Genomic DNA, 26,504 nt, shown 5'->3' on the forward strand with positions numbered 1-26,504 from the left:
TTAACAATTCTTGAGCAGCAATAATGACTAGAATAATCTCCAATTATGTACTTTACAGGGACATACTTGTCCAATGGGTAAAGTACTAGGGTATTTACCTCAATACCTGATAATGCTTCCTATTGTTACCCCAGAGCACCTAAGCTGTTTGATTTTTCAGGAACCAGATCTTCTTGGTAAACTATAGGTGGGACAGGGCAAGGAACGAGATGAATTTTCTCCTGCCATAATGTATGAATATAACACACCGTTGGGTTCAGATTAGATTACATATTTCCAAGCAAGAATTGGTACTTTCTGTGCACGCATGCTATGTTATACAAATCAACCCAAGACACATTAGACAGTATATCACAGAATTTTCTTTGGTGTAAAATCTTCTATAAACTTTTAGGCTTGCCATAGTTTGAGCAATCTATAACCAATTAAGCATATTGGTCTGAAAGATTTAGATCAATTGCAGAAACATCAACTTGGTCGGCCAATATTTTGTTAGTAATTATATAATCAAAATCGGTAGCCATGGTTTTGGTTTGTCATGCAGGTAAGTTTATCAAATATATTGAACCATAAAATTCTAATAGGTGGTTTAGTTTGAGCAACACTTTGTTTGAATGAGCATATGAATGTTAAGATCACCACAGATAATGCAGTTTTTGTTCTTTTTTATGATGAATTTTAACAGTTGATCAAAAAATTCATCTAAATCTCCATTTGGAGGTTTGTACAAAAAAAAGGATTTCCCCCTGGATTTTAGGTGCATTATGCTTCTATTACATCCTTTAACACATATGTTCTTTTTTAAGCAGACTCATGGTGTCGGAATGAGACTGTATGTTGCACTTTTCTTTGTGTTTGACAACTCCTACACCTGCATGATGTGTATAGTCAGTGAACAATAAAAATATAATTAATATATGAAAATCAAGCTATGAGAATAAGTACCTATCTTTAGTGTTCATGATAAATTAGAGGCTACTGTGTCTTTAAATCATAATATCCAAGTAGTTGTGAGTGATAATGTATCCTGTCCTATTCCAAATAACTATTCCATCTAATCCATGTCTGATAAAACAGGGAATGATGCTACTGCTCAAGTTAATACTAATGCTGATTCTTTTGTCAATAACATTCCTGTGTTAACCAGTTGTAAAGCAACATTAAGAATCCAAAGAGGCCAATTAATATTATAATACGTAGTTAAGGTAAATGGCAAAACCATAGTCTTCTGTAATATTAAAGTACTTTGAGGGCTTTTGAAGTACTTTCAAGTAATTGAGGAATTGGAAACATTATATTCCTCAGAAAACTATGATTCTTTACGTTTAACTGAATTTTGTCTCCACTAAGATGAAAGTCATAAGAGTAAAGAAAAGAATACTCATCACTAGAAATGTGCTGTCGCAAGTGGGAAAACTATGGCAAAGTGTGCATTAAGTTTCCTTTTAGAAGTTCAAATTGGTAGCATTCCATATGGGGGAGTTACACTTTGAGATACCTGTGATGAGATTCAAGGAAGATAATCTAATGTTGCCTCTCACTTTTAGTTCACAATTGGAGACTTTAAAATATATATTAACACTGATCTTGTCCAATTAAAGAATCTTAATTCATATATTGTCATATTTGCTGACCTCAAGGTGATATGATGCAGAGATACAAAGGAAACACAATGTAAGCATCAATGGTTCTGTAGCTGTTTGGAATAACCTGTTGACAGTTGGCCCTATTTTTGCCAATAAGGTTTTTCAAATTCAGCGAATTTTGCACATATACTTTACATTTTATTCTACTGTATATCATATGAAACTTCTGAATTGCCTCTTTGTATGAACGCTATAATAAGAGACAACTCACAATAATGATGCACAGTTGAGTATCATGAATTATAATTAGTATACAGAGACTTTTAAATGACAACCGCAATAGCGATTACCATTCAAAGAAGTTTATAACATGCTTTCGAATTGTAAGTGAGCATTCTAATGCACCAATCCATATTTACAATGAGCGATGCTTTTAAACTCAATGTCACATAGTTGAATCTGTTTTCACGTTGTGCATGCTCCATGCACACATTAATATTAATTTTTTCAAATATTGTCCTGTTCAGTCCCGAACAATATTTTAAAAAAGAAATATTTAAATTGTCCAATTTGCGCCGTATTTTAAATGAGCACATCATTGCTGGTCAATATTTCAAAAGTTCTCGTGAACGCATAAAATAGATAAAAAAAATCGAAACCAAAGAAATTAATTTACACTAAAGTACTATGTGGGGAACTTGGAGATGATAAAAACGCAACACGTTGAGGAAATTGCATTTAAATCTCTTCGAAAGAGAGCGGTCTGAAACTTTGAAATGCTACAGTCACTTGTTTTTATATCGAAAAGGATTAGGGGGAAAAGGAGGAGAGGGAGATACGGTAAGGCTGACAACTTAATGAGATAATCTTAGACAGCTCAAGAGATTGACATTATCGCTGAAATATTTCAAGGAAGGGAGACATTCGGGGAGTGCAAGAAGGCTCACACCTGATTACTGAAGAATTTCGTCTTTAGTTACATTCATGTGGCTTATGTAGGTAGGTAGCCCGATCTAACTATTGCAATATCTTTGTCATTGTTGGTTTGCAATAACTTCAAATTAAAATATTGTTCAATAGAATATAAACATTTCAAGCGAAGGAATGGCAAATGTGTTTCGGCAATAATGCCAAACCAACATCCGTAACTCTCCGATCATTTCCATCCCCGTAGCGCCTCAGGATGTGATTTTTGCATGATTTATTGTCCAGCCAGCATGATGCATTGCCGATATAAAGAGGGGTCCTTACTCTGAAAGTTACCATCGGTTTTAATTTTTAATAATTAATAATTTACTGAGGGCTAGCTGATGTCCGAGAACTTGAGTGTCGATGGAAAGAATGTGCCAGCGAATCCTTTTATTTACGCTGTAATGTTGCAAGGGTTATGCGTCAGCACAATCAAACTCTTGGAAACCACCGCCGCGACCACCGGCTAATCAGTCCGGGGACTGATACCGGGAGAACGTTGTGAGTCAGGAGCGGAGTCACGAGTGATTCCCCCGGCCCTGCCGTGCGTCACAAGAGAGACTACCCTTTGTACCCTGAGCTCCGATAAAAGGGTGACCATCCTCGGCAGACGGGTGGCCCGCCAGTGTGATCCTGATCGCCCATAACCTCGGACCAGCCGTGCTCCGCTCGGAATTCGGTCCACGCCCGCTCCCTATCCCCGCTTCCCCGGACCAGCCTCGCTACGTAAGGGTTCGGTCCCTTCCTCACCGATACCTTCAGACCAGCTCGCTCGAGTTACCGGTCTACATCCCATCCCCCGGCCGGTTCCTTCCGACGACTCGACGCCGACGACGCCTCTGGTCACCCTTCAGCCCGGTCAATCCTCTTGTCCTCCTGTAAGTACCTACCCAAGTCTTCCCTTCACTTCCTACTCTCTCGCGGCATTGTCTCATGAGCTGTGTACCGCCATACTGTCAAACCTTCTGTTACGCACATAAACATACCCGTACCGAAGACCGCTCTTGTTATTTAATTAATACCCTCAACCCTTGTTGTCGCGGATTCGGAGCGCTGCGACATCAACTGGTGTCAGGTGTGGGGTTGACGGTGTAAGTTTAGCTCCGAAACCTTTTCATTTGAAGAGCCATTAAATCCTTTAATCGAGAGCGGTCAATAGCACTTGTTCAAAGTATTCATATCTTGCCTTAACCTATTGTGTGAAGCCTTGATTGGTTATCTCTTTATTATTTATTTTGTGCTATACGTTATATAATTTCTTGCCATGGCCTGGTTGAGCTGTTTTCCCCCATTCCCGTCTATGTCTCCTGTGGAAGCGTCCCCCCGAGTAAATCAAGCTTTAATCGAAATGGACCCTTGCGTTAATACAATAACTCCATCCGCAAATGGCTCTTGTAACGAGGCAAGAGTCACTCCTCACCCGCCAGCCTTAGGTGCGCACGTTTACTTCGTGCCTTGTTTTAGCGGAGAAGACGATGTTTCCGTGGAAAAATTTTTAGAATGCGTAAAACTCACTAGTCATCTTTGTTCGTGGAGTGAATCTCAGACACTTTGCATCGCTCGTTTGCGTCTCAATGGATCTGCCGCAGATTTTGTTGCCGCCAATCCCCATGTCCTTGATAATTTCGAAAATTTCTCAACTTATCTTACGCGAAGGTTTTCGTCTCGGGTATCACCTCTGTTATTAGAGCGTACATTCACCAACTGCGTGCAGCAGCCTCTCGAGGGCGTGTCGGCCTATGCCACAAGGCTTAGGAAAATAACTCGCCAATTGCAGGGAACACTCAAGGATCCTAATTTGGAAGGAACACGAGCAATGATAGAAAATCGGCTTTTGTCGCAATTTTTGCTGGGATTACGGGAAGAAATAGGACGTTTTGTGTTGGTACGAAATCCTAAGTGTATCTTGGAAGCAGAAGAATTTGCACTAAGTGAGGAATCTAACGTTAGGAATTATGCCAGTAAATCTATGATCAATTCTCTCCAAATTCCGCAAGATAATGCAGCGCCGCCATGGTTCTCTTCGATGACAATTAAAAATTCATCTCAGACAGAATTTAGGGAACCGAGTCGTTGTTCTTGCCCCAACCAAATCAATTCCCTACGGTGCTCCGCTACCAGCAACCCTCCTGCTCCCATCACCGCTCCCAGCACAGGATGGTCTCGCGGTAGCGATGTCACAAACGCGGACAGAAAATGTTACTCCTGTGGACGAGTGGGCCACATAGCTCGTTATTGTAGATCAAACCAAAGAAATTGCTTCAACTGTGGAGAAACTGGCCATCCCTCCAGGAATTGTCCTCTGTTATGTTGCGGTCTTTGCAAGCAATCGGGTCACCGCCCTCTAGAATGCCCTACTAAATCCAATAATTCCAGTCAGGGAAATGGATCGGCCCCGACCCAGGGGTCGGGGACGAAGTAATTTTGGCCATTTCTCCCGCGAGCGGGATCATGGTTCGAGTGGAGGTACTGGGCAAAAGCTATTGGTTCCTCGTGGATACCGGTGCTGCCGTCACAATAATTCATCAGAAGGTATTCCCGTTTGGCGAGTTGGAAATATCACCCTACGATCGCCCAGTAAGGAGTGCTTCCGGTCACGCACTATCAATAATCGGCCAAAGTTGCGTAAAATTTGTTATGGACAGAATCCAGTACCCTCACGACACATTAATAGCAGATCTCGGAGTAACTCCGTACGAGGGAATCATCGGGCTAGATTTTATGAAAAAATATGGTAGTAGCATATCCTTAACGCACGAGACCATGAAGGTGAATGAAAACCACGAAGTAAAATTAGAATCCAGACCTTCCGCGGCAGCCGACGTAGATCTTATCTCCTTTGGTGACAATGAGCCTGGAAATGACCAGTTAAATACGAGATCAACATATTCTTCAGGAGAATCTCACACCTCAAGAAGAGTAGAGGGAAAATGCGACGAGAGAGAGACAGGCGATGATTGGGCCGTGCCGTCAGTTGCGAAACGTTTTGAATTTTTGGGCAATGACGATGACTTGGGGCAGACCGTAGTCTCTCTTCCTACAGAAAAACATTCTAAGTCCGTATTCGGTTCAGAGGAGACTCGCTTAGAGGGAAAATGCGACGAGAGAGAGACAGGCGATGATTGGGCCGTGCCGTCAGTTGCGAAACGTTTTGAATTTTTGGGCAATGACGATGACTTGGGGCAGACCGTAGTCTCTCTTCCTACAGAAAAACATTCTAAGTCCGTATTCGGTTCAGAGGAGACTCGCTTAGAGGGAAAATGCGACGAGAGAGAGACAGGCGATGATTGGGCCGTGCCGTCAATTGCGAAACGTTTTGAATTTTTGGGCAATGACGATGACTTGGGGCAGACCGTAGTCTCTTTCAATGATAAAAATAACTCTACGCCCGATTTTGGTTCCAGGGAGATTAGCTTTGGGAGAACGAGCGATGAGGAGATAGACAAAGACTGCACAGTACCACTAATTGTGGAGCCTGTTTACTTTTTGACCCAAGAGGAAAGGGGATCAGAAGTGGTCCGTATAGAGGAAAAATTAAAGATTCCTCCGTTATCATACGTTCTAACAACAGCAAGGAATACTAATTTAGCCGGAAAGGAGGTTTTCTTAGATAATTTTCAAGTACCGGACATAACAGACGTAATCGTAATTCCGGTAGTGGCAAAAGTAATGGACGATGGAACACTTCCGATATTACTGGGTAACATGCACAAAAGCGAGAAAATCTTTCCGAAGGGTTTGGAATTTTCGACAGCCGGGGTGCACGTAGAAAAGGCCTCCTACGTGAACGAAATAATTGTCGCAGAGGAGGCAGAAATATGGCCGAACGATAGAGAAAAAGGGGAATTCATGGTTCAATTCAGCCTAAATAACGTACCAGAAGACGCCCGAGAGCCGTTACGTGACCTATTAGAAGAATTCAGAGATATTTTTGTGCACGGCGGCGTTCCCCTGGGCTGCACCAGCGTAGTAAAACACACCATAGACATAGGCCTTTCCACGCCAATCAATAAGCGACCATATCGTGTCCCTCATTCACAGAGATCCGTATTAGACAATGCAATTAAAGACATGTTACAGCAAGGAGTGATATCACCTTCGACGAGCCCCTGGTCGGCACCAATTATTTTGGTTAAAAAAAAGGGTAGAGACGGAATCCCGACACAATACCGCCCGTGTATAGATTACCGCGCATTGAACAATGTCACAAAAAAGGAAGTATTTCCGATGCCAAATATAGAAGAAACGTTTGACCAGCTAGGGGGCGCGAAATATTTTTCTACCATGGATCTTTGCAGCGGCTATTGGCAGGTCGAGGTAGACGACAAGAGCAAGGAATACACAGCCTTTAGCACACCAGATGGACATTTTGAATGTAATAGAATGAGCTTTGGGTTGACGAACGCTCCGTCTACTTTCATGCGGTTAATGACCACAATTCTGGACGGATTGATATACCGTGGTTGCGTATGCTATCTAGATGATATCCTCCGTTACGATTCCACTCCTGAAGGACATGTGGCAGGTCTTCGGGAAGTATTTCGTCGGCTAAGGACAGCAAACCTAAGACTCAAACCCCAGAAATGCCAATTCTTTCAAGAAAAAGTCAAATTTTTGGGCCATTTAATTACCGCAGATGGATTACAGCCCGATGAAGACAAAGTAGGAGTCATAAAGCATTTTTCGCCCCCAACGAGCGTGCCAGAATTACAATCCTTTCTAGGATTAGTCGGATATTACAGGAAATTCATTCCAAATTTCGCAAAAAAGTCCAGTGCTCTCACTCCATTATTGAAAAAAGATGCAGTGTTTTTCTGGGGTGAGGATCAACAACACGCATTCGAACACTTGAGGTTGTGTCTTACGACCCAACCTATTCTTAAATTTCCCGAATTTTCCAAACCTTTCCTCCTTGCGACGGACGCTTCCCAACAAGCCATCGGTGGGATACTCTCCCAAATTTTTGAGGATGGCGAACATCCTATTGCATGTGCAAGTAGACAGTTGCATAAAGCCGAAAAATCTTATTCTGCCACAGAACTTGAATGTTTAGCCGTAGTAGAGATGGTGAAGAAGTTTCGCATTTATTTGCTAGGGAGACAATTCATCCTTCACACCGATCATAAGCCTCTAAAATGGCTGTTAACTCTCTCAGAACCGAAGCCGAGAATGGCAAGATGGATAATGGAACTGAGTGAGTACGCGTTTGAAATTATCCACAAGCCAGGCAAGAGCATAACCCATGTAGATGCCCTTTCTAGGTTAACGCCTAGTAACAGTACAGTAAATACGTTGGTAGAATCCCATCAACCCGCGTGGGATAAGGATAAAATTTCAAGGGAACAATTAATTTGCCCAGATCTGAAACTCTTGCACGAGCAGGCGAGGAAGCACTATCCGAATTTGTTTTATGATGAGAATGACGTTCTTTACAAAGTTCACACGGAGGAACCGGGAACCCGATTTACCATTTGTGCCCCCAGGAGCATGCGAGCTTACATTTTAAAACAATGCCACGACAATCCGCTCGGCGGGCACCTCGGAATCGATAAAACCTTAGAAATCGTGCAGCGATACTTCAATTGGGATGGATGTTATACGGATATAGTAAAGTATATAAAGCAATGTCTGGCATGTAAAAAACGAAAGATGCAACCGCAAAAAATCCCCATTCAACCAGTCACGGAAGCCTCTTACCCATTAGAGAAGGTTGCCTTGGACATAGTGGGGCCTCTAACTACGTCAGCTCGAGGCAACAGATACATTCTAACTTGTCAAGATTTCTTTACGCGATACCCTGAAGCTTTCGCGATACCCAATCAGTCGGCTCAGACGATCGCGGAAATTTTTGTAGAAAAGTTTATTTGCCGACATGGAGTGCCTAAACAAATATTAACGGACAGGGGAGCTAACTTTACATCTGAACTCATGAAAAACATATGCAAAAAACTTCAAATCAAATCTATTTTCACCTCTCCTCATAATCCTGGGGCCAACGGACGCCTGGAACGTGCCCATCAATCATTTGCTAATGTTATCTCGTATTATGTGTCACAGGACCATTCAGATTGGGACGAGCAGCTTGGCTTTGCTTTATTTGTGTACCGAAACAGCAAGCATAGAATCACGGGATTCACTCCCGCATACCTCATGCACGGGCGAGAATTAGAGATGCCATGGGACTCGATTTTAACGCCTGTTAAAAAATCATATGCCGAAGATCCTCCTTATGAGAATGTTATTCAACATAGATTGCAATTAGCGCACGCACAAGCGGCTGAATTTAACAGAGAGAATACAAGAAGGGAACACATGAAATACAATCGAGGCTTAACACTTCCTACCATTGCCACCGGGCAATTAGTCCTCCTGCGTAACATGAATCTCCGACAAGGTCAGGCGCGGAAACTAGTGTCCCGCTGGATAGGACCCTATAAAGTAATCAAAATTAGAAGTCCGGTTACCTTCGACCTTCAGAATACCCAAAATAGCCGCCTGGTCACAGCTCATCTCAGGAACCTACTACCCTTGCCACCCGACCCCGAACCTAATTTCCCGCCAGACTTTTTCGTCGGCGAAGAGCAGTTCCCCTTACCCCCAGTGCTTCTAAACAACGATGCCGGAGGTTCACCCAACCCGGCCGAAAAAACGACACCAACGGAGCCTTCACTGGAAACACCACCCTCTAACCCTTCCAACGCAAGCCCGCCCCCACCTATCCCCAAAACCCATGATTATAACCTACGGGCCCTTCCCGGAAGAGTACCACGGTTATAGCCAAAGAATATTCCAGAATGGCAGCAAGAGGACGGCACCCACACCACCAGTCACCGTCCCTGGAGCCACTACAGTTTACCACTCCTGGCAACTTGAACCGTCACCAGACCACAATGCTATCCGAGCGGCCGTCTATCCCGACTTCCAAGTTCGACTGGGACGTCCCCAAGACTCCCGAACGACCACCCACTCCGGGCTGCGAGATAGACCTGGGGACATTCCGGAGTGCACCTCAACCAGTGCCATGCAGAGGGAGCCAAGACGAGGCATATATCTACACAAGAGAAATCGACTCCGAGGAGATGGAGCGGCCGCCAACCCCGGGGCGGAATATTGACCCAAGGCTGCTGCGGAAATTTGATTCCGATCCGGTACTCCCGGATTCCCGTCCGACCACTGGCTTAGCGAATGCTTCAACTCGGTTATCACACTCTTACTACCAATAGGGATTCCAAAAAAGCGACAAGAGGCATGCTAAATCTGTTGGGATATGGTCTGCACTATTTAGCGGGAACGGCCACGGACGATCAAATAGTTGAGCTCCAGAAACAAATATCTCGAGTCGCAGAAAACACCCAAAATTTAAACAATGCTAGATTCACCTTTTTGGAAAATGTAAGTAGCACCCTAAAGAGGCACGATGAAATGCTTTCCCAAACTGAGAAAATCCTACGCCTTCTGCAAAATAAAATTTACACAACAAGCGCTTCGGTTACCCACTCTCTCTCCGAGAGCCGCTATCAAGATAATTTATTTCATATCCTTCATCTAGTTTTTTCGGCTTTTTCGCGTCACATATCGGGGCTCTTAAGCGATCTCAATTACATACGCAATACAGTAATGTTGGCCGAGCTTAACAAACTGACTCCTTCCACCCTACCCCTTGACCAACTCAGAGAGATCATTAAAAATGCTCGCTCTAAGCTGCGGCCAGATACGGAATTCGCCCAGTACGGGAGCGACCTCCTCTCGGTCTACAAATCCGCCCACGTACGCATCGTAAGACAAGGGAAGAGCCTCACATTATTGGTGGCATTTCCGTTATATCGGCGAGGATCGGTTTTCCAGGTGTATAAGGCGCACGCCTTCCCTTCGATTGACTCGAACCATAAGCGAGCGGTCATCCTTCGACCCGACTCGACTTACCTCGGGGTCTCTGCAAATGGCAAGGAATACGTATTGCTTCCAGATGAGTACTGGCGACATTGTTTCCGGAATGGCATAGATATCTGTCCATATTCCTATCCTATTCACACCAGTTTATCCAGCTCGTGCAATATTGCGGTATTTCGGAATCAAAGTAAGCTAATAAGGGAGAATTGCGAGATCCTCCTTACTAAATCTAATTACGCAGTTTTCTTGAAAAGTCAGTATCCGGGGATCTGGCATTATAGTGTCAGTAAAAATATTACATTGGTTATTGCTTGCACAATGAAAATTTCGCGAATAACTATCTTCGGTCAAGGAAGCCTCACCTTGCCTCCAGGGTGTTCAGCTAGCAGTGATCATGTTTTTCTGGGAGCCACGTCCGTTGTGTACGAAACTAGTTTTTCTTTTGACCGGGATGTGTCCGTAGAACCTCTGCCGGATATTAATATCGACTTAAGAAGTAGTGAGCCTGTTGCTCTAACGGCGGCAGATGGTTTAGCCGAAGCATTCACCTCAGTAGAAAAACTAAATACGCACAATGTTCCGACCATTTCCCAAACCGATATGGCAAGAAATGTGAAAATGTTATCCCCCTTAAGCTCTAACATTCAATTTATTAATTATTCTGGAGTGACTGTAGCGAGTGCAATCATTGTGTTGTGTTGTGTAGTGATTCCACGTCTCTGGCGATTCTGCCGTGAGAAAGAAGATAAAAGTGAAGCCAGCCCTACAGACAGACTTGAGCGCCTCCCGGCCACTGTAACGCCACAACTCCAAATATACAACATTTCAAGGAACGAGCCATTGTTTCCCCAACTCCCTGATGCGCAAAATGTGTAAAACTGTGGATAAGGAATGCCAGAATGATGATAATCTCTGGGATAGTGATTAAAAAAAAAAAACTTATGTGTGTCAGAGACAGACAGACTACTAAAATTATATACGTAGATATATATCTGTTTTTTTTCTATATGTCATATATAGCTAGTGGTGGAGGTATTGTTCATACTCGAGGGTTAACACATGTGTATATATATTCCTGTCATTTTTCCGGTATAAGGTGTTGTATATGTATTTTATGTGTGCTCATGAGCTGTCGCTGAGACAGGGTACTATTTGGGAGTTTTCTCTTGTGACAAGCTGAGTTAAGATTCTAAACCCGCGGAGCCTTTTTCTTTTACCGCGAGGGTGGTGTTGCAAGGGTTATGCGTCCGCACAATCAAACTCTTGGAAACCACCGCCGCGACCACCGGCTAATCAGTCCGGGGACTGATACCGGGAGAACGTTGTGAGTCAGGAGCGGAGTCACGAGTGATTCCCCCGGCCCTGCCGTGCGTCACAAGAGAGACTACCCTTTGTACCCTGAGCTCCGATAAAAGGGTGACCATCCTCGGCAGACGGGTGGCCCGCCAGTGTGATCCTGATCGCCCATAACCTCGGACCAGCCGTGCTCCGCTCGGAATTCGGTCCACGCCCGCTCCCTATCCCCGCTTCCCCGGACCAGCCTCGCTACGTAAGGGTTCGGTCCCTTCCTCACCGATACCTTCAGACCAGCTCGCTCGAGTTACCGGTCTACATCCCATCCCCCGGCCGGTTCCTTCCGACGACTCGACGCCGACGACGCCTCTGGTCACCCTTCAGCCCGGTCAATCCTCTTGTCCTCCTGTAAGTACCTACCCAAGTCTTCCCTTCACTTCCTACTCTCTCGCGGCATTGTCTCATGAGCTGTGTACCGCCATACTGTCAAACCTTCTGTTACGCACATAAACATACCCGTACCGAAGACCGCTCTTGTTATTTAATTAATACCCTCAACCCTTGTTGTCGCGGATTCGGAGCGCTGCGACAGTAATTTTGTATCGTTTTAGACTTGGTCTTTGAGTTTAGAATAAGATTGAATGCAAGACTGTTGGCATTATTATTTTCGGTAAACTACCGGTTGATATAGTTTTTTGCATTGGCATATGCTGCTAAAAGGTGCAGCGACAATTCTCTTATCTCTCAGAACACAACGTAATTTGACAGCCAACATTACAGTAAGCCGAATCCATTTCCTAATTCATTCTATGAATTTTTACTAAATTTCTTGAGTAGTGGTAAGTTTAGGGGAGTGGACTGACATGTGAAGACATTTGCGCCATTAGGGATGGAGGGTGGAGAAGCATCCGGCGTCGGCATTAGCCTGCTCTTCATGAAAGGTCCGCAACTTAACGTCCCATCCGACAGAGTAGTAGCACGTCAAGTAATGTACGAGAAACCATTGAAAAATTTTCAATCCCGCTGGGATTCGAACCCGCGACCTCTGGGCGGGAAGCCCGGATGTTAGCCACTACACCACCCCTACAATATGATGTTAAATCAGATGGGAGAATCCAAATTATTTAAACCTTAACAGTTCTGCATTTTTATTTCGCGATTCTCACGAACTAAATCCCATAATTTTTGACCGGTGTCTTTCCTGATTTAATTTTGCCCATGAATCTATAGGCTGATATTAAGGTCGTTTGATTTTGTTGCACCACTACCTAACTTGACCATGTGCTGGATAGTATAACAGTAAGAATGAAAAACTTTTTCTTCAGTATAAAGTGTCAGCTATTATTACTAGTATCTTGCAATCTTAGCATGCAAATATATAAAGTAGCAAGCATACGTACCGACTTAACATTATTATCTAGATATTTTTTCAATTTGAATCCATATTTTGATGCTATAAATTGAAAATTCAAACCTAGTTTTAATGAATTTATCAAAAGCTATGTATGTAAACCTCATGCATATGGCTGATGGGCATGGCATACTTGATGTGAGGTCTGAGGATAACATAAAAATGGTTTATTTTTAATAAAAATAATCCAGCTAAGTACAATATTGTAGACAGCCGAATAAAAAAAATTGTAGGAAGAAATAACTTTGATTATGTAGAAATATATCTGCCTCTCTGCAAGTGGCCATAAAAAATACTTAAGCTATTTTGGACCAAATGTAACATGGACATAAATAGTTACATGTTCCATATGACTGTGAAATAAAGATTTATAAATGATAATGACTAGAAAAGAGAAAGAAAAATGGTTTAGAACAATTATTAAACATTCTAAATAGAAATGGAATTTTGTAAGGTGGCATTATGTGGTCTCATTCCATTCTCCTGCATACTGTATCTGCTGATACCATTGAAGAAGATTCACCCGTAACCTCATGTTTCATTTCTAGGAGAGTTGTCAAAGCTGTTTTCATTTCATCGCCAAATATGGATCTAAGTACAACTATCCTTGTTGTTACAGTCATCCTACTTCTCATTTGGCTACAGTTCCAGAAACCAAAAAATTTTCCACCCGGTGAGTATATGAAGACGATATTATGTCAGTATGTCGACATCGGCAGTATAATGTCAGATGATATTATGTGTATGTCAGTGAACTTGTTGTAAATTTTTATGTTAAATATGATGATTTCACTATCACTAATGTTTTTTTTTCTTCCAAAATTAACCTATTAATTAGTCTACTGCCTTATTTTTCTAGAACAATTTGTAAAAGCATTCAATTTTATGGGCAGCAGAATTGAAAGCAATTTTGATGCAAACTATGTAAATTTTAGTGAAAGATGAAACAGGTATTTTTAATTTCTCATAGTTACCTTGTTTTGTTATCAATGCAAACAATTGTTCTCAAAAAGATGGGTTAAAAGGAGAAGCATTTATAAAATATCAAGGTAAATAATAAAGTCACTGAAGTCACTTCAACTGGATATCCCAAATTATGTTCATCATTTATGGGTTATAGTCACTTATGGTTTACACTAATTTTTGCAATTGTAAACAGTCACAAACACAGGAGCAGGTGTGCCATGAACTTCATTTAACTCAGTTATTGTTATCTTTTGGTGTGAAGCCTTTCAAATAGAAGTGTTTAATCACCCCACTGGTTGATTACTGGGATTGTGTCCCCAGGGGTTCTTGACCTCTTTAGAGTAGGGGTACAACCCTACTTCTTTCCTAAGTTAATCTAGAAACTTACCAATTAAGATCCAACCTCCATAACTATTCCACAAGAGGTAAATCGAATCTAAATACTACTTATTGTAGATTGTCATCAACTTACAACACATTTCACAATATGAACATACGACTGTATAACTATCTGCCTACTCAGTTGAAATCAGATGGTATCCAGAGTTTCAAGAATAGGGTATATACCTGGTTACTTGCTCACCCACTTTACTCATTGGATGAATTCTTTTGTGACAATCTTCATCACATTTAAGAACTTATGTTTATATATTAAGTAATATTAAGATTGATGACATTTAATATGGTTGTACCATTTTTTAAATGAATAAAGTATTATTATTATTATTATTATTACCATGAGGGTCTAGAGAGGTATTGCCCTGTGTTCCCCCTGCAATGTTGGTTGAGTTGTTTTCCCACCTTTAGCTAGGGCCTTCAGGCTCCTTTTCTTCCTGGCAGCCCTGCTTTCTCTTGCCTCTTTCAATGATGGTGAGAACTTGTATTTGTGATGCAGCACCCTCAAGCTTAGAATAAAAGGAAATGGAATCCAGTTCTCTCACTTTCTAGTGAGAGGTGGACTGTGATGTCTCTTTCAGTACGCAGTCAGAGGACCCATAGCTATCCTTTTTTCCTCCCAAGGGATTTGAGGGGCAGCTTGTAGCACTGGATGCTCCCATTCAGGCATCCAGAGATAAGGTAATGGTAGAGAAATCCTGCAGTGAAGTCTTCATAGGTTTTTCTCTGGTTCAGGATTTCAGCTGCAAATGTTTCATTGGCTAACTCCATCATCATCTTTAGGGCATTGATAGCAGGTCTTGATTTTAACTGTCCTTATATATTCTTCACTTAGGATTTGGTCACTTCTGATTGATGTTTGATCACATATCCTCTATTTCTTCAGTCTTTATTTTCTGTAGCATGAGCTTCCAAGATTGGTTGATAATGTATGCTGTGTTTTGGTTTTAGTTGTTTATTTCAAGATGTATTTATAATACTTTCTTTGTTAGATAGTTCCTGTAGCCATGTGAGCTGTTAATTAGTTTAGTGTTTTTGAAGAGAATCTGATGGTCCTGGATGAGGCTGTGCTCCACAATGGCTGATTTCTCGTGGTGGCCAAGTCTAATGTGGCTCTTTTGCTCCTTAACTTGGGGTTTTTATCATGCAACCGTTCTCCCCAATGTAAGCTTCTCTGCACCCACATGGGATATGGTGAACTCTGGGAGTCTCAGTTGGTCCTTCACCTGGGCTAGATGGCTTATAGTTCCTCCCGTGGCTCAAGGATGGTCTCTATTTTTTCTCAATATCCTCGTCAGTTTTCTCACAATGGTGGCAATCTATGGTAGACAGGTCCTGGTAATAGTTTTTTCCTTGTCCTTGGAGGTATTTGCTTAGGCTAGGTGATTTCTATGTGGGCCTCCTTCAGGTGGTATTTGCGGGAGGACATTTTCAGTCTCAGATGTTTTCTCTTAGAAAATCTTATAATTGGTTAATGCATCCCCCTGGAGAGGCACAAGAATGCTTATGACATATTGGCCAGGCATTAAGTGGGAGAACTACTGGTAATCACAGTTGGTCTAGCTTCATTCTTATGTTTCTTTGGTAATACATACAATCTGAAAGATACAGTAGCCTGTGATGCAATTGTTTTCCTTTATTATCCATCCTTACCATTTCCACAATCCAAACCATTTGAAATTACCCAGGATAATGTTTTAATAATGTAGAATATAAAATTACATTAAAAACTTGCCACAAATTTTCCCCAAAAACTTTCCCAACATTTAAACTACCTTTCCATGATGCAGATAAACTATAGGGAAGCATAAAAGGTACACCTGATGATGGTATCATATTATAAAACATGTTGTGGAGAAAGATTTGTACAGAAATTGATTTATTCAAATAAGAGGAATACAGGTAAAATCTCCATTTTTATTCTGAGTGATATGCATTAATCAGGTTAGGCAAAGGAACCTGTGTGTAAATGTGTTATAAATTACTTTAGCCTGTTTATAAAGCATACCCACTAAAATGTTCATAGTGTAGTTAAAAATGTAGCTAAAGAGCAAATGAAAGAATCTTACTTTGATTTGTGGCTCAGAAAGGTTGAGTATACCATCAATGAATAGGTACAACGGAATTAACACTGATGATGACATGAATTCTCATTGCAGGCCCCACAAAATGGCCACTCATAGGCAGTTTAATACTGCTCTTAAATCGTGGATCGACACAAACTAAATTATCTTATATATCACAGAAATATGGTGAAGTTGCTGGGATGTATATTTTCAGCTATCCAATTATTATTATCTCGGGGCTTGATGGAATTCGAGAGGTATGCTTCCGTGATGACTTAGCTGGTCGGCCAGAGAACGCATACCAGAAAATTAAGTATGGAAAAATGCAAGGTAGGCTTATATACAAGCATATATACTTGTGCATTTATACATGTACTGTGGAGAGAGTTATAGTGTTACAAGGGTAGGGTGTAAAGTAATGCACACATGCTTGTAGAGCGCAAATAAAAACAAATAGCAAGATCAAGTAAAAAGTACATTTAAGTACAATTAGTAAGTTTCAAAGTCATATGTTTATTTTTCAACATAGTCACCATTAAGGTGAACAAATTTCTCCCAAAATGTAACAAGTTTTTCATTCAGTCACTGAAAAACTTTTCCAACTTTTCTTGAATCCAGGACTTGGCAGCTGCCTTCACCTCATCATCCGAGGTGTGATGATTACCCTTAAGGTGTCTTTTGGGTTGAGGAAAAAAATAAAAATTGCAAGGTGCAAGATCAGGGAAATAAGGATGGTGCGGAATCGGTTCAAATTTCAGGTTTCGCAAAGTCTCCCCAGTTGCGCGTGAGGTGTGTGGATGAGCATTGTCATGTTCCAAGAGTATTAGCACCAGACTGCCTTTAACACGGCAAAATTCTTCCCTGGATATTCCAATTTGGTTTGTGATGTACTTTTGATTGATTTGCCTATCATTTGGAATCAAATCTTCGACGAGTTTGCGATGATTATCGTCTGTGGCAGTGATTGGATGTCCGCTGCATGTTTCATCAACAATTATGGCTTTTCCAGGCTCACAACCACAAAATTTTACTACCCATCAATTTACTATAGACCTATCAACAGTATCGTATCCATAAACAGCCTTTAAATGATGATGAATCTCAGTAGGAGTCACTTTTTCAGCCACTAAAAATTTGATAATAGCATGCTGTTTCACTCGCGTTGACATGGCACTAGAATATGCCTCCACTTCTTGAAATACACTTGATGAATGAAATGACCTCAAATGTGCACATGCATGTTGAGGGGGAATGTTGCTTCCACATGCTACCAGGAGTGCTTCTGAAGGTCATTTTGTTTGTGGTCTGAAAGCATGTGTGCAATAGTTTTCAGCCTACTCTCGTATTTTGCACCATTGGGGGTGATTTGAAGAGTTTTACTAGGAGCGATCTGAAATGTCATGAAGGTCTACTACTTCACCTTACCTTTGGAGTCAGTGATTTTTTGATTAATTTGGACCATTTTCAGAAGCTAGTTTCAATACCGGTTTAAATGGTACCATTTTTTTATGAAATCCCAGCCATGTGCCTTTGTTGAAAACTGTGGGATACATAGTGATCATCAGGGTTAGTATCAGCCAGCCGAAAGTTTCACATCTGGTGGTGATTTTTTGAGACATTATTTTGGAAAAAAGTTCATTTATATGGCATCAAATATAGTAAATCCCTAATTCATTAAATGTCAAATGGTGATATATCATGTTCTAATCAATATTTATTTTAATTTCCCAGAAGTTCTCTATGCCAACAATTACTGAGATATTCTTATAATACTTGAAACAATGTAGCTTACAATGAATTTTGCATCAGAAGTAATTAAAAATAGCTCTGAGCTCTGGCACAAAGAACATTCACTAAAAAGTAAACTTTTTAGTAATGTTCTTTGTGCCATTAACTTGACTGTGCTTTTCTGCTCACATGCTTCCCTCTAATGTGATCTTATGATACCAACCCTCTTCAGCTTGTGAATAAACTCTCAACTCCCAACCTAAATGTACGACATTAGCACAGTGCAATTAGATTTGATTTTTTGTTGGTTGACTTAATTCAGAAGTGTGCATTTAATATCTGTTTTAGAGTGTAGTCACCTTATTTCTGTCATAGTGACACCCATAAAAATATTACCTAAATACCTCTCTTCATTTGCTCTAAAACTTCTAAGGCATTATAAATGCTTCTGGTGAAGAATGGAAGTTACAGCGGCGTTTCATTCTGCATCATCTACGTGATCTTGGATTTGGAAAGAGTTCATTAGATGGAATTGCTCATGAAGAACTACAAGCTGTGTTTGATGACATAGATGACATTTCAGGAGGATGCATAAAGGGCTTTGCTAATCCAGTAAGATCTAACTGTAAATTATGTATTGCATATTATTGTTTCAATGAGACTTCTCTTCTATGGAGCCAACATTATAGTAGGGAAGAATATGACATGAAAAATGTGGCTATCATATTATAAGAAATCACAAAATATAAAAGCATGAAATTATTGTGAAGAAATTTCATGTCCCAAACGAAGTATTTTTAAGCATAAGTAGATTTCATATTGTATCACCGTTGATGAACTTAGTGTATATAGTGTTCTAAGAGATGACTTGCCTACTATAGCACTAACATGTAGTTTTTCATTTCAGGTGAATTTTCATGAAATTCTGGGTGGAGCAAGTATTAACGTTCTTTGGCACATATTGGCTGGAAAGAGATATGATCACAGGGATCCTAAATTCAAGGAACTCATAAGGACCGTGCAGAAGCTTCTCCAATTGACATTTGAATCTTCAGGCATCTTTAATGCAGTCCCATGGCTAGGAAAGATATTTCCCCGTCTAACTGGATTCACTACATATGATGCCCATTTTAATCCTATTTTTAAATTTATCCAGGTATGAATGATCAAATTGATTTTTCTTAATATCTTTCCTCCTTGTGAATAGTTTTACTGCTTATAAGGCAAAATGGAGCCTAAATAAGATGAGTTATTGGAAAATCAATAATTTCATTAACAACTTGGTGTGTTATAGCTCTATGGTGCAATTTTGCATGCCAATGCATTGTGCATATTTACTTTTAAAAAATGGGGATGTAGAAAATTATCATGACAATTTTTTATACTTACCTCTGTAATGAATTCCTGTTGCAGGATGTAATTGATGATCATAAGAAAACCATTGACTATGAACATCCAAGGGACTTCATGGACATTTATATATCTGAAATAGAGAGGCAAAAAAATGATCTGCACAATATTTTTAATGGTGTGTACCTACTTTGCAAATCTATTTATTTAGTAGAACTGATTTGAAGTTCTATTTTTAACTTAAATGCCTGAGGCAAGTTTGATCTGTTTACCTATCATAAAAATATCTATAGAAGGTGGCATTAATGAAAATTAGTGTTCAACTCATTCATTTGAGCTATTTGCTCTTTTGAAATATTTAGAGAAGAATAACTGTAAATAGACTTAATTGTTAAATGTGATGCATTCTAAATAGGTATTCTACGTTTCTTATACTTGGTGGGATATTTTAAATGAGAAGTTCATTTTTAGAGAAAAGAGATATTTACATGGAGAAGAAAACTTTGATAACTTTTATCATGGAATAGATATAATGGAGATTCTTGAAAAAATACACCATATGAATGCCTTTCTTCACTTGTGATTTTAGTCATTAGAATAGGCAACTGATAGTTGAGCTCATTTGCGGTATTAGTGATAAGTGGATAATTAGGTAGAAGTGGTAAGTTCAAGTAATGTGAGAAGGGTGAAGATAAACCTGAAAGCATTAGTATACTATTATTATACTATTAGTACACTATTAGTGTACTATTAGTATACTATTATTATACTACTATCACTTATCTCAGCCCTTAAGTCACACCATGATTTTTCAGGTTAGGATTTATCCTAAATTCTTGGATCAATCCCAAAAAGGATCAAAGTATTTTAATGTTAACCCTTTACGTGAAGAAAATGAAATGGTCAATTTGAAAAAATAGCTGCTATATGAATGTATATTCATAATGGAGTTCACTTTCCTTATACAATGTCATCATCACTTCCATCTAGCACATTGCTAATTTCACATTTTTTAAAAGACTGTGATAGTCTCACTTTTAACTTTCTGCAAGGACTTTTACACCCACTTTCAAACACTAGAAATCAACAGGTATTTCATTCTTCCCATTTGAGTGACATCATGAGTTGGTGCCTCAATATACTTAATCCACTCCTGAATTTATTCCCTGATTGGTTTATTGATTGAAACAACCAGAGGCTGCCATTGAAAAGTTAGTGCACCATGAATCACAGCAAGATGCATCTTCCGTTTAGTGTCAAGGCTTTTTGCTGACTCTGTTTTCTGGGAATTAAACTAATCTTGAACTTACTAAGATAATTTCATTTGAACACTGACCATTTCTCCTAATGACCCTCTTGCATCAAAATGTTGTCCTATAAAAAGCAGACAAAAATGTTGATAATTTTCTCAGCTCAATCACAATCATTTTTGTTGATCAAATCAATCTCTTTCCTGCTGTGACTTATTATCCAGTTCTTAGCATCTTCTTCATCAGCCTAAAGCTTTGGCCATTTAGGAGTACCTGAATATAAGGGTTTAGGAAAGGAATGTATTATGCATTGATGGGCACTATCATATTAACTATGGTTGAGTGCCTTTAGCCTCCTAGTTTACTGCAAGGTATGTATTGTTTGAGCTGAGGGACAGTGCCCCTGCTCAAAAGCGCAATGTATATACGTTTCTCAGCAGCACCACATGCGAGGTGTAACATAATGCACAAAATTGTGTACATTTAAGATTATTCTTTATTGCTTCCGACTGGCTAAGAACATTCTTATTATCAAACCCTGTAATCAAGGTAGCTATTTTCTATGCCTGATAATGGAAAAACTACTTGATTGTAGGTATTTTTCTTAGTGAATTGGCTTGCAACTTACAGGATGAGGTAATACCTGTGTATCCTCAGTCAATAAGACGGAGGCAGGTTTCAGAATAAAAAAGTGCATCTTATAGGCTGGTAAATATGCAACAATTTCAGAGTGTAAAAATCATTCGCCTTGACTGGGACTCGAACCCAGATCCCTCAATATCCGGTCGAGTGCTTTAGCCACTTAAGCTCCCGAGGCGTCCTCTTAACAGACGCCTCGGTAGCTTAAGTGGCTAAAGCACTCGACCGGATATTGAGGGTTCGAGGGATCTGGGTTCGAGTCCCAGTCAAGGCGAATGATTTTTACACCTGAAATTTTTGCATTGAAATGCACATTAGCGGATGACTCCGTTAAAAGTTACTGTTGCGGCATCTCCCGCAGTTTCTTTGGAATTTGTCTGGTAAATATGGCAATCCATTTAGGGTAATATTGTTGGGTGATCCAGTTTAATGCCCCATATGATGGGTGGTGTACACAACTTGAAGTGCTCTTCATATGGGACCTAAGTAGGGATCGGGAAAGTTCTAGCATTCCCAGGATTCTAGCCCAGGCCCACTGATAGGAAAGCTAGCATACCAGCCAGCACACCCACTAAATCATCTGGTTTTTTATTTAACACCATCAACATTTTTATTCAAAATATTCTTTTTTCAGTAACACTTAAACATTAAAAAGATTTGAAAGAAGCAAACCAGGAAATTTAAATATTTTTAGAGGACTTTCCATGGTCAGTGGTAGTGATGTGAGGGACTATAGTATGGCGATAAGGGTTTGGAAAGGATGAATCTGGGAAATGATAACTCATGGGGCTCATAAAATCAATCAAAATCAAAGAATCCTTCCTACTTATTATCTTGTGCAGCTGAAAGTCAGTGTAAGTGAAACCAACATACAGCTATTCCTGCAGGCAATAATCATCAAAGAATACTTTGGTGAACAATCAAACCCCATGAGTTACCAATTCCCTGTTTAATACTTCTCTCTCTCCCATCCCACCCATCTTCTTCCGTGCCTTATCATCACTGAGAATTGAAATCCCTCCAAAAATGAAATTCTCATTGGGCCAAAATGAAAAGTACTTTTTAATATTGGTTCGGAATTGACAATTAAATGAACAATGTAAATAGAAGACTATTTTATCATTCTTCTTAGTTTCTATTCCACTTGCGCCAAAAAATATCTACCTGAGGATGTTTGCCACATTTTCTTAACCATACTCTAGCTAATTTGAAAATTTTCAGGGCATGTATATATACTAAATTTTAATAAAGAGCTGAATAATTTCATGGTGTTTACAATAGAGAGTGTGTAGGTAAATAATTGGGGGATGAGGAACAAATGGAGAGTGATAAGAAGCAAAAGGATGTTGATAGATGATAGAAAATTTTTTAAATGAATTTTATATTAATCAAAGCATTTGGTTCTAATGATGAAATGGTAGATATTTTTATATTGACTTTGTTGTGACTCAGTGATGTCACATCCCTGTTATCAATTCTCAGCTGATTAAACTGAACAAACCTTGATCATGGCTACAGCATTAATGTTTTATTTAACATTATAATTGGCTAAAATCAATTTAATTTTTTTTGAATTTTGTTCTATTTGGGATGCTGGTTTACTTTTTGCATAGCAGTATACTTCTACTGTTTTTCCTAATTCCTACCCATTTATAATTTAAAGAAAAACAGCTGAAACAAGTTTACAATGAGTTGTTTATGGTTGGAACTGATACAACATTAAACACCTTGTCATTTGCTATTCTGTACATGATACTCTACCCTGAGGCACAAAAAAAGGTGCAGCAAGAAATTGATGAAGTGATTGGAAAAGATAGATTGCCATCACTGAATGACAGAACAAGGTATGGAATGTTGTAAACTTAATTGTAGTAGTCACACTTTTACCAATGTCTGAGGAATAATTATTATTATTGAAGTGAATGGAAGTACGATAAATGTGAAATACTTATGAATTTCATATGTATTTCTCTTTTCTTGTGCTTCCTGCTCTTTGTAGCAACTTCTAATATCCTGTGGTAGAAATACATATATGTGTGATAAGGATTAACTTAATTGGTAAAATTAGGATCTTCACTCTCTATATTAGATTACATCAACATCTAAATAATAAAACACCTATTCCCATTGTGATGCTTGAATCAATGAGTCAAAAGTTGACGCTATTTTACATTTTGAATAGATTCATAATAATCTTTTGAAGTATATGGGTCATTCAGTAACTCCTTAGAAGATGGCATTTGTAGTATTGGTAAGGGTCAGCTATTACATTATTATTTCTGCATATACCTTAACTGTATCCCTATATCCCTGAATTTTTTGGTCCTGATTGTGTTCATTTTACTCTCTGCTATTTTATTTCTTTTACATTTATTGATATCTTTTGCATAATTTTTGTGAGTAAAATAAACTATGAAAGATAAATGAACCATAATAATGACCAATAAGTAACACCATTCTAAAAGATGCAATCCATTCCTCAAATGTGATACTGCTGTAAACATTACTTTTCCAATTCTTACCAAAACTGGATATTAAACCTCCATCAAAAGATGTGTAGACCTGTGCAAAATAGTCTCTCCCCTTGGTAAAACATAAATCCAAAATGTACATATGCTTTCAGTATTGATGAAAACATTTAACATTATATCCTATCATAGAGATATGGTGTTTTGTGATGGATTGATAAATGAATTATGGACACAATATGTGTAGTAATCTGTCATGAAGCATCTTTTCATTGTTTTCTTTATCGGTTCATATTCAGCTGACCTCAGCAGTCAAGAAGCTTCAATTTCACATTCTATTTCCCTCAGAAAATATCCTCTGGGCTAAATTTATATAATCAACCATATAATTGATACTAAATGCTGATGGTTTATAGTTTATTTCACCTAATTTGTTTTTTGTCTGAAAATGAATGTTCTCTGTATTTTTTTCCAATAGGCCAATGCATTTTACTCTCTTCTCCACCAATCAACAATTTTACAGTTATTTGGTATTTGGTACCTGGTCAATTAGTTTTATTGAATGAATAATAAAAATTATATACCGATTTTTGAAAAAGTTCCCATGTATCATTTTGTCTGCTATTAGGAGGCTTGCGATTTGACTAATAACATTTATCAATCATATAAGTGTGATAATTTTCATTTACATGAAATTTCCCTTTATTGATCAAAAACCTACCTCTAAAGTGATCACACCAACTAACAGTGAGACTCTGGCCCCTGACTTGTAATCACAGTAGAAAGAGTTTTTCTGTCAGGCAATGTAAGACTCTGCTTGACAGAGTGGTTGAAACTAGTAGTACCAAAGTAAAGAACAGTGGAAAAATACACTGTGTTCTTCATTTAATGCTCTTTGGTCAATGTCCATACATGTATACCATTTCAAACTGCAATCCGTCTTTCATAGAATTTCTCTGCTCAGCATGGTTTTTAAAAATTGTATTCCATTCCTGGGTTTGTTTTTGTACTTTGGTGCACACTTTTTATGCCTGTGGAAACAACTTAGAGGATGGTGGAAATTCATGTGCAGTGTGATTTGATGGGAGATGAATGATTGATTGACAATTGATGAAATGTTAAGCCTGGGTTTTTGCTCGCTGCCATAACTGCCACATCGCTAGAGTGGAGTGATGGGCAATTTCTGCAGTGCTTCAATGTGCGACAGCTATCTGCATTCTAACTGAATGTGATGTATGCACCACGGAAGTAGTTTTATGAAAATTTAGTTTTATTCTCTTTAATTGTGAAGATCAGTTTTTCACCAGAATCCATTGAAGGCATCAAAATTTCAGCGCATAAAATGAACTTTAATGCTTATTGTGATGAATTCATGGCATAATGCTAGGCATAAGTCAAGGTGAGTAAAAGTCTCAAAAGCCCAGAAATTAGTTATATTGATGAAGAGAGAGATTCAGTCATTTGGAAAAAGTCAAGCCAGTAAGAAAGTGTTGCTAATGGTAATGTTGTAGTGTTTGTGGATGTGTGGAAAGAATTTAATTTCTTTTAAATATATTCTTGTGTTAGCATTACACTAAAGCAGTGCTGCATATACTTTGCCAAATTTTGATTTCTACTTACTTAACAGAACTAGTGTACTCCTAGTTTTTCTATCTTTTCAGTTATTTTTTATGTTCCTTGATTTATTTGTCAATGAAGGATCCTTTCTTGAAAGATTTTTCAATTTAATGCTTACTGCAATAAAAATTGCTCCTTCCATTTTTGAATGCTTGCTTATTTTTTTGAGAACATTGTAATTTAATAATTTTAATTTCTTATTCTATTCTCCATTCCGCATCAACAATGAAAACTTGCATCTGTTTTGGGTAGTTAGGTTAAAAATTGACTGTATTTATGAAAAAAATTACCCTGAAAAAGGTGACATTTGGCAAGGAAAACTCGCGAGAAAAAATTGCCAGGTGCACTTGATATGCTGCGACAGTACCTAATTTTTTGCTTGTTAATTTTCAAGGATTACTATTATTTGTGGTGCATTTTTGTAGCTTTACATGAATAATTCAATTGATCTTTTGGATAATTCTCTTCATTATTCTATTGCGGAACAAATATAATATAACTTTGAAAAAATATTGCTTTTTATAGGCTTCCATATGTTGAGGCTACCATTCATGAAGTGTATCGTCTGAGCAGTATTGCCCCAGCATCTCTACCACGCACTCCAGTGACAACCGAAGAATATATTACTTTCAGAGGATACCACATTCCTAAGGTAAGCACACATTTATAAATATTGCACTGGTAAATGCATGAGTTCCATTCATCAAAGCAGTGAGGTTTTTAACCTTTCTTTCCTACCTTTCAAAAGATATTGATTAGTATTCCACCGGTTAAAGTAGGTTTTGGATGGACGCATAATATGCCATAATTATATATTTCATTGCCACTCCATCAAAAAATACATTGACGTCTGATGACACAGTCAGCCCATCTTT

General features: G+C 39.2%; 1 protein-coding gene across 3 annotated transcripts in view; it reads left to right on the forward strand.

Moving 5' to 3' along the window:
• Window positions 1–2,435: 2,435 nt before the first annotated feature.
• LOC139697743 (methyl farnesoate epoxidase-like) overlaps window positions 2,436–26,504 on the forward strand; it is a 33,353-nt gene continuing 9,284 nt past the window's right edge. For 2 of the 3 annotated variants that reach the window (XM_071596567.1, XM_071596569.1), the window contains exons 1-8: window positions 2,436–2,581; window positions 13,698–13,822; window positions 16,671–16,907; window positions 18,739–18,917; window positions 19,213–19,461; window positions 19,719–19,833; window positions 23,208–23,388; window positions 26,155–26,281. In XM_071596567.1, the coding sequence (XP_071452668.1) occupies window positions 2,571–2,581; window positions 13,698–13,822; window positions 16,671–16,907; window positions 18,739–18,917; window positions 19,213–19,461; window positions 19,719–19,833; window positions 23,208–23,388; window positions 26,155–26,281 (1,224 nt within the window). In that variant the 5' untranslated portion in view covers window positions 2,436–2,570. Of the gene's footprint in view, window positions 2,586–13,697; window positions 13,823–16,670; window positions 16,908–18,738; window positions 18,918–19,212; window positions 19,462–19,718; window positions 19,834–23,207; window positions 23,389–26,154; window positions 26,282–26,504 lie in introns of all 3 variants that reach the window. The other variant, XM_071596568.1, reaches the window with a different exon arrangement.

The sequence above is a fragment of the Hetaerina americana genome, unplaced genomic scaffold (genome assembly GCF_022747635.1).
Source record: "Hetaerina americana unplaced genomic scaffold, ioHetAmer1.1.p SCAF_8, whole genome shotgun sequence".
Lineage (NCBI taxonomy): Eukaryota > Metazoa > Arthropoda > Insecta > Odonata > Calopterygidae > Hetaerina > Hetaerina americana.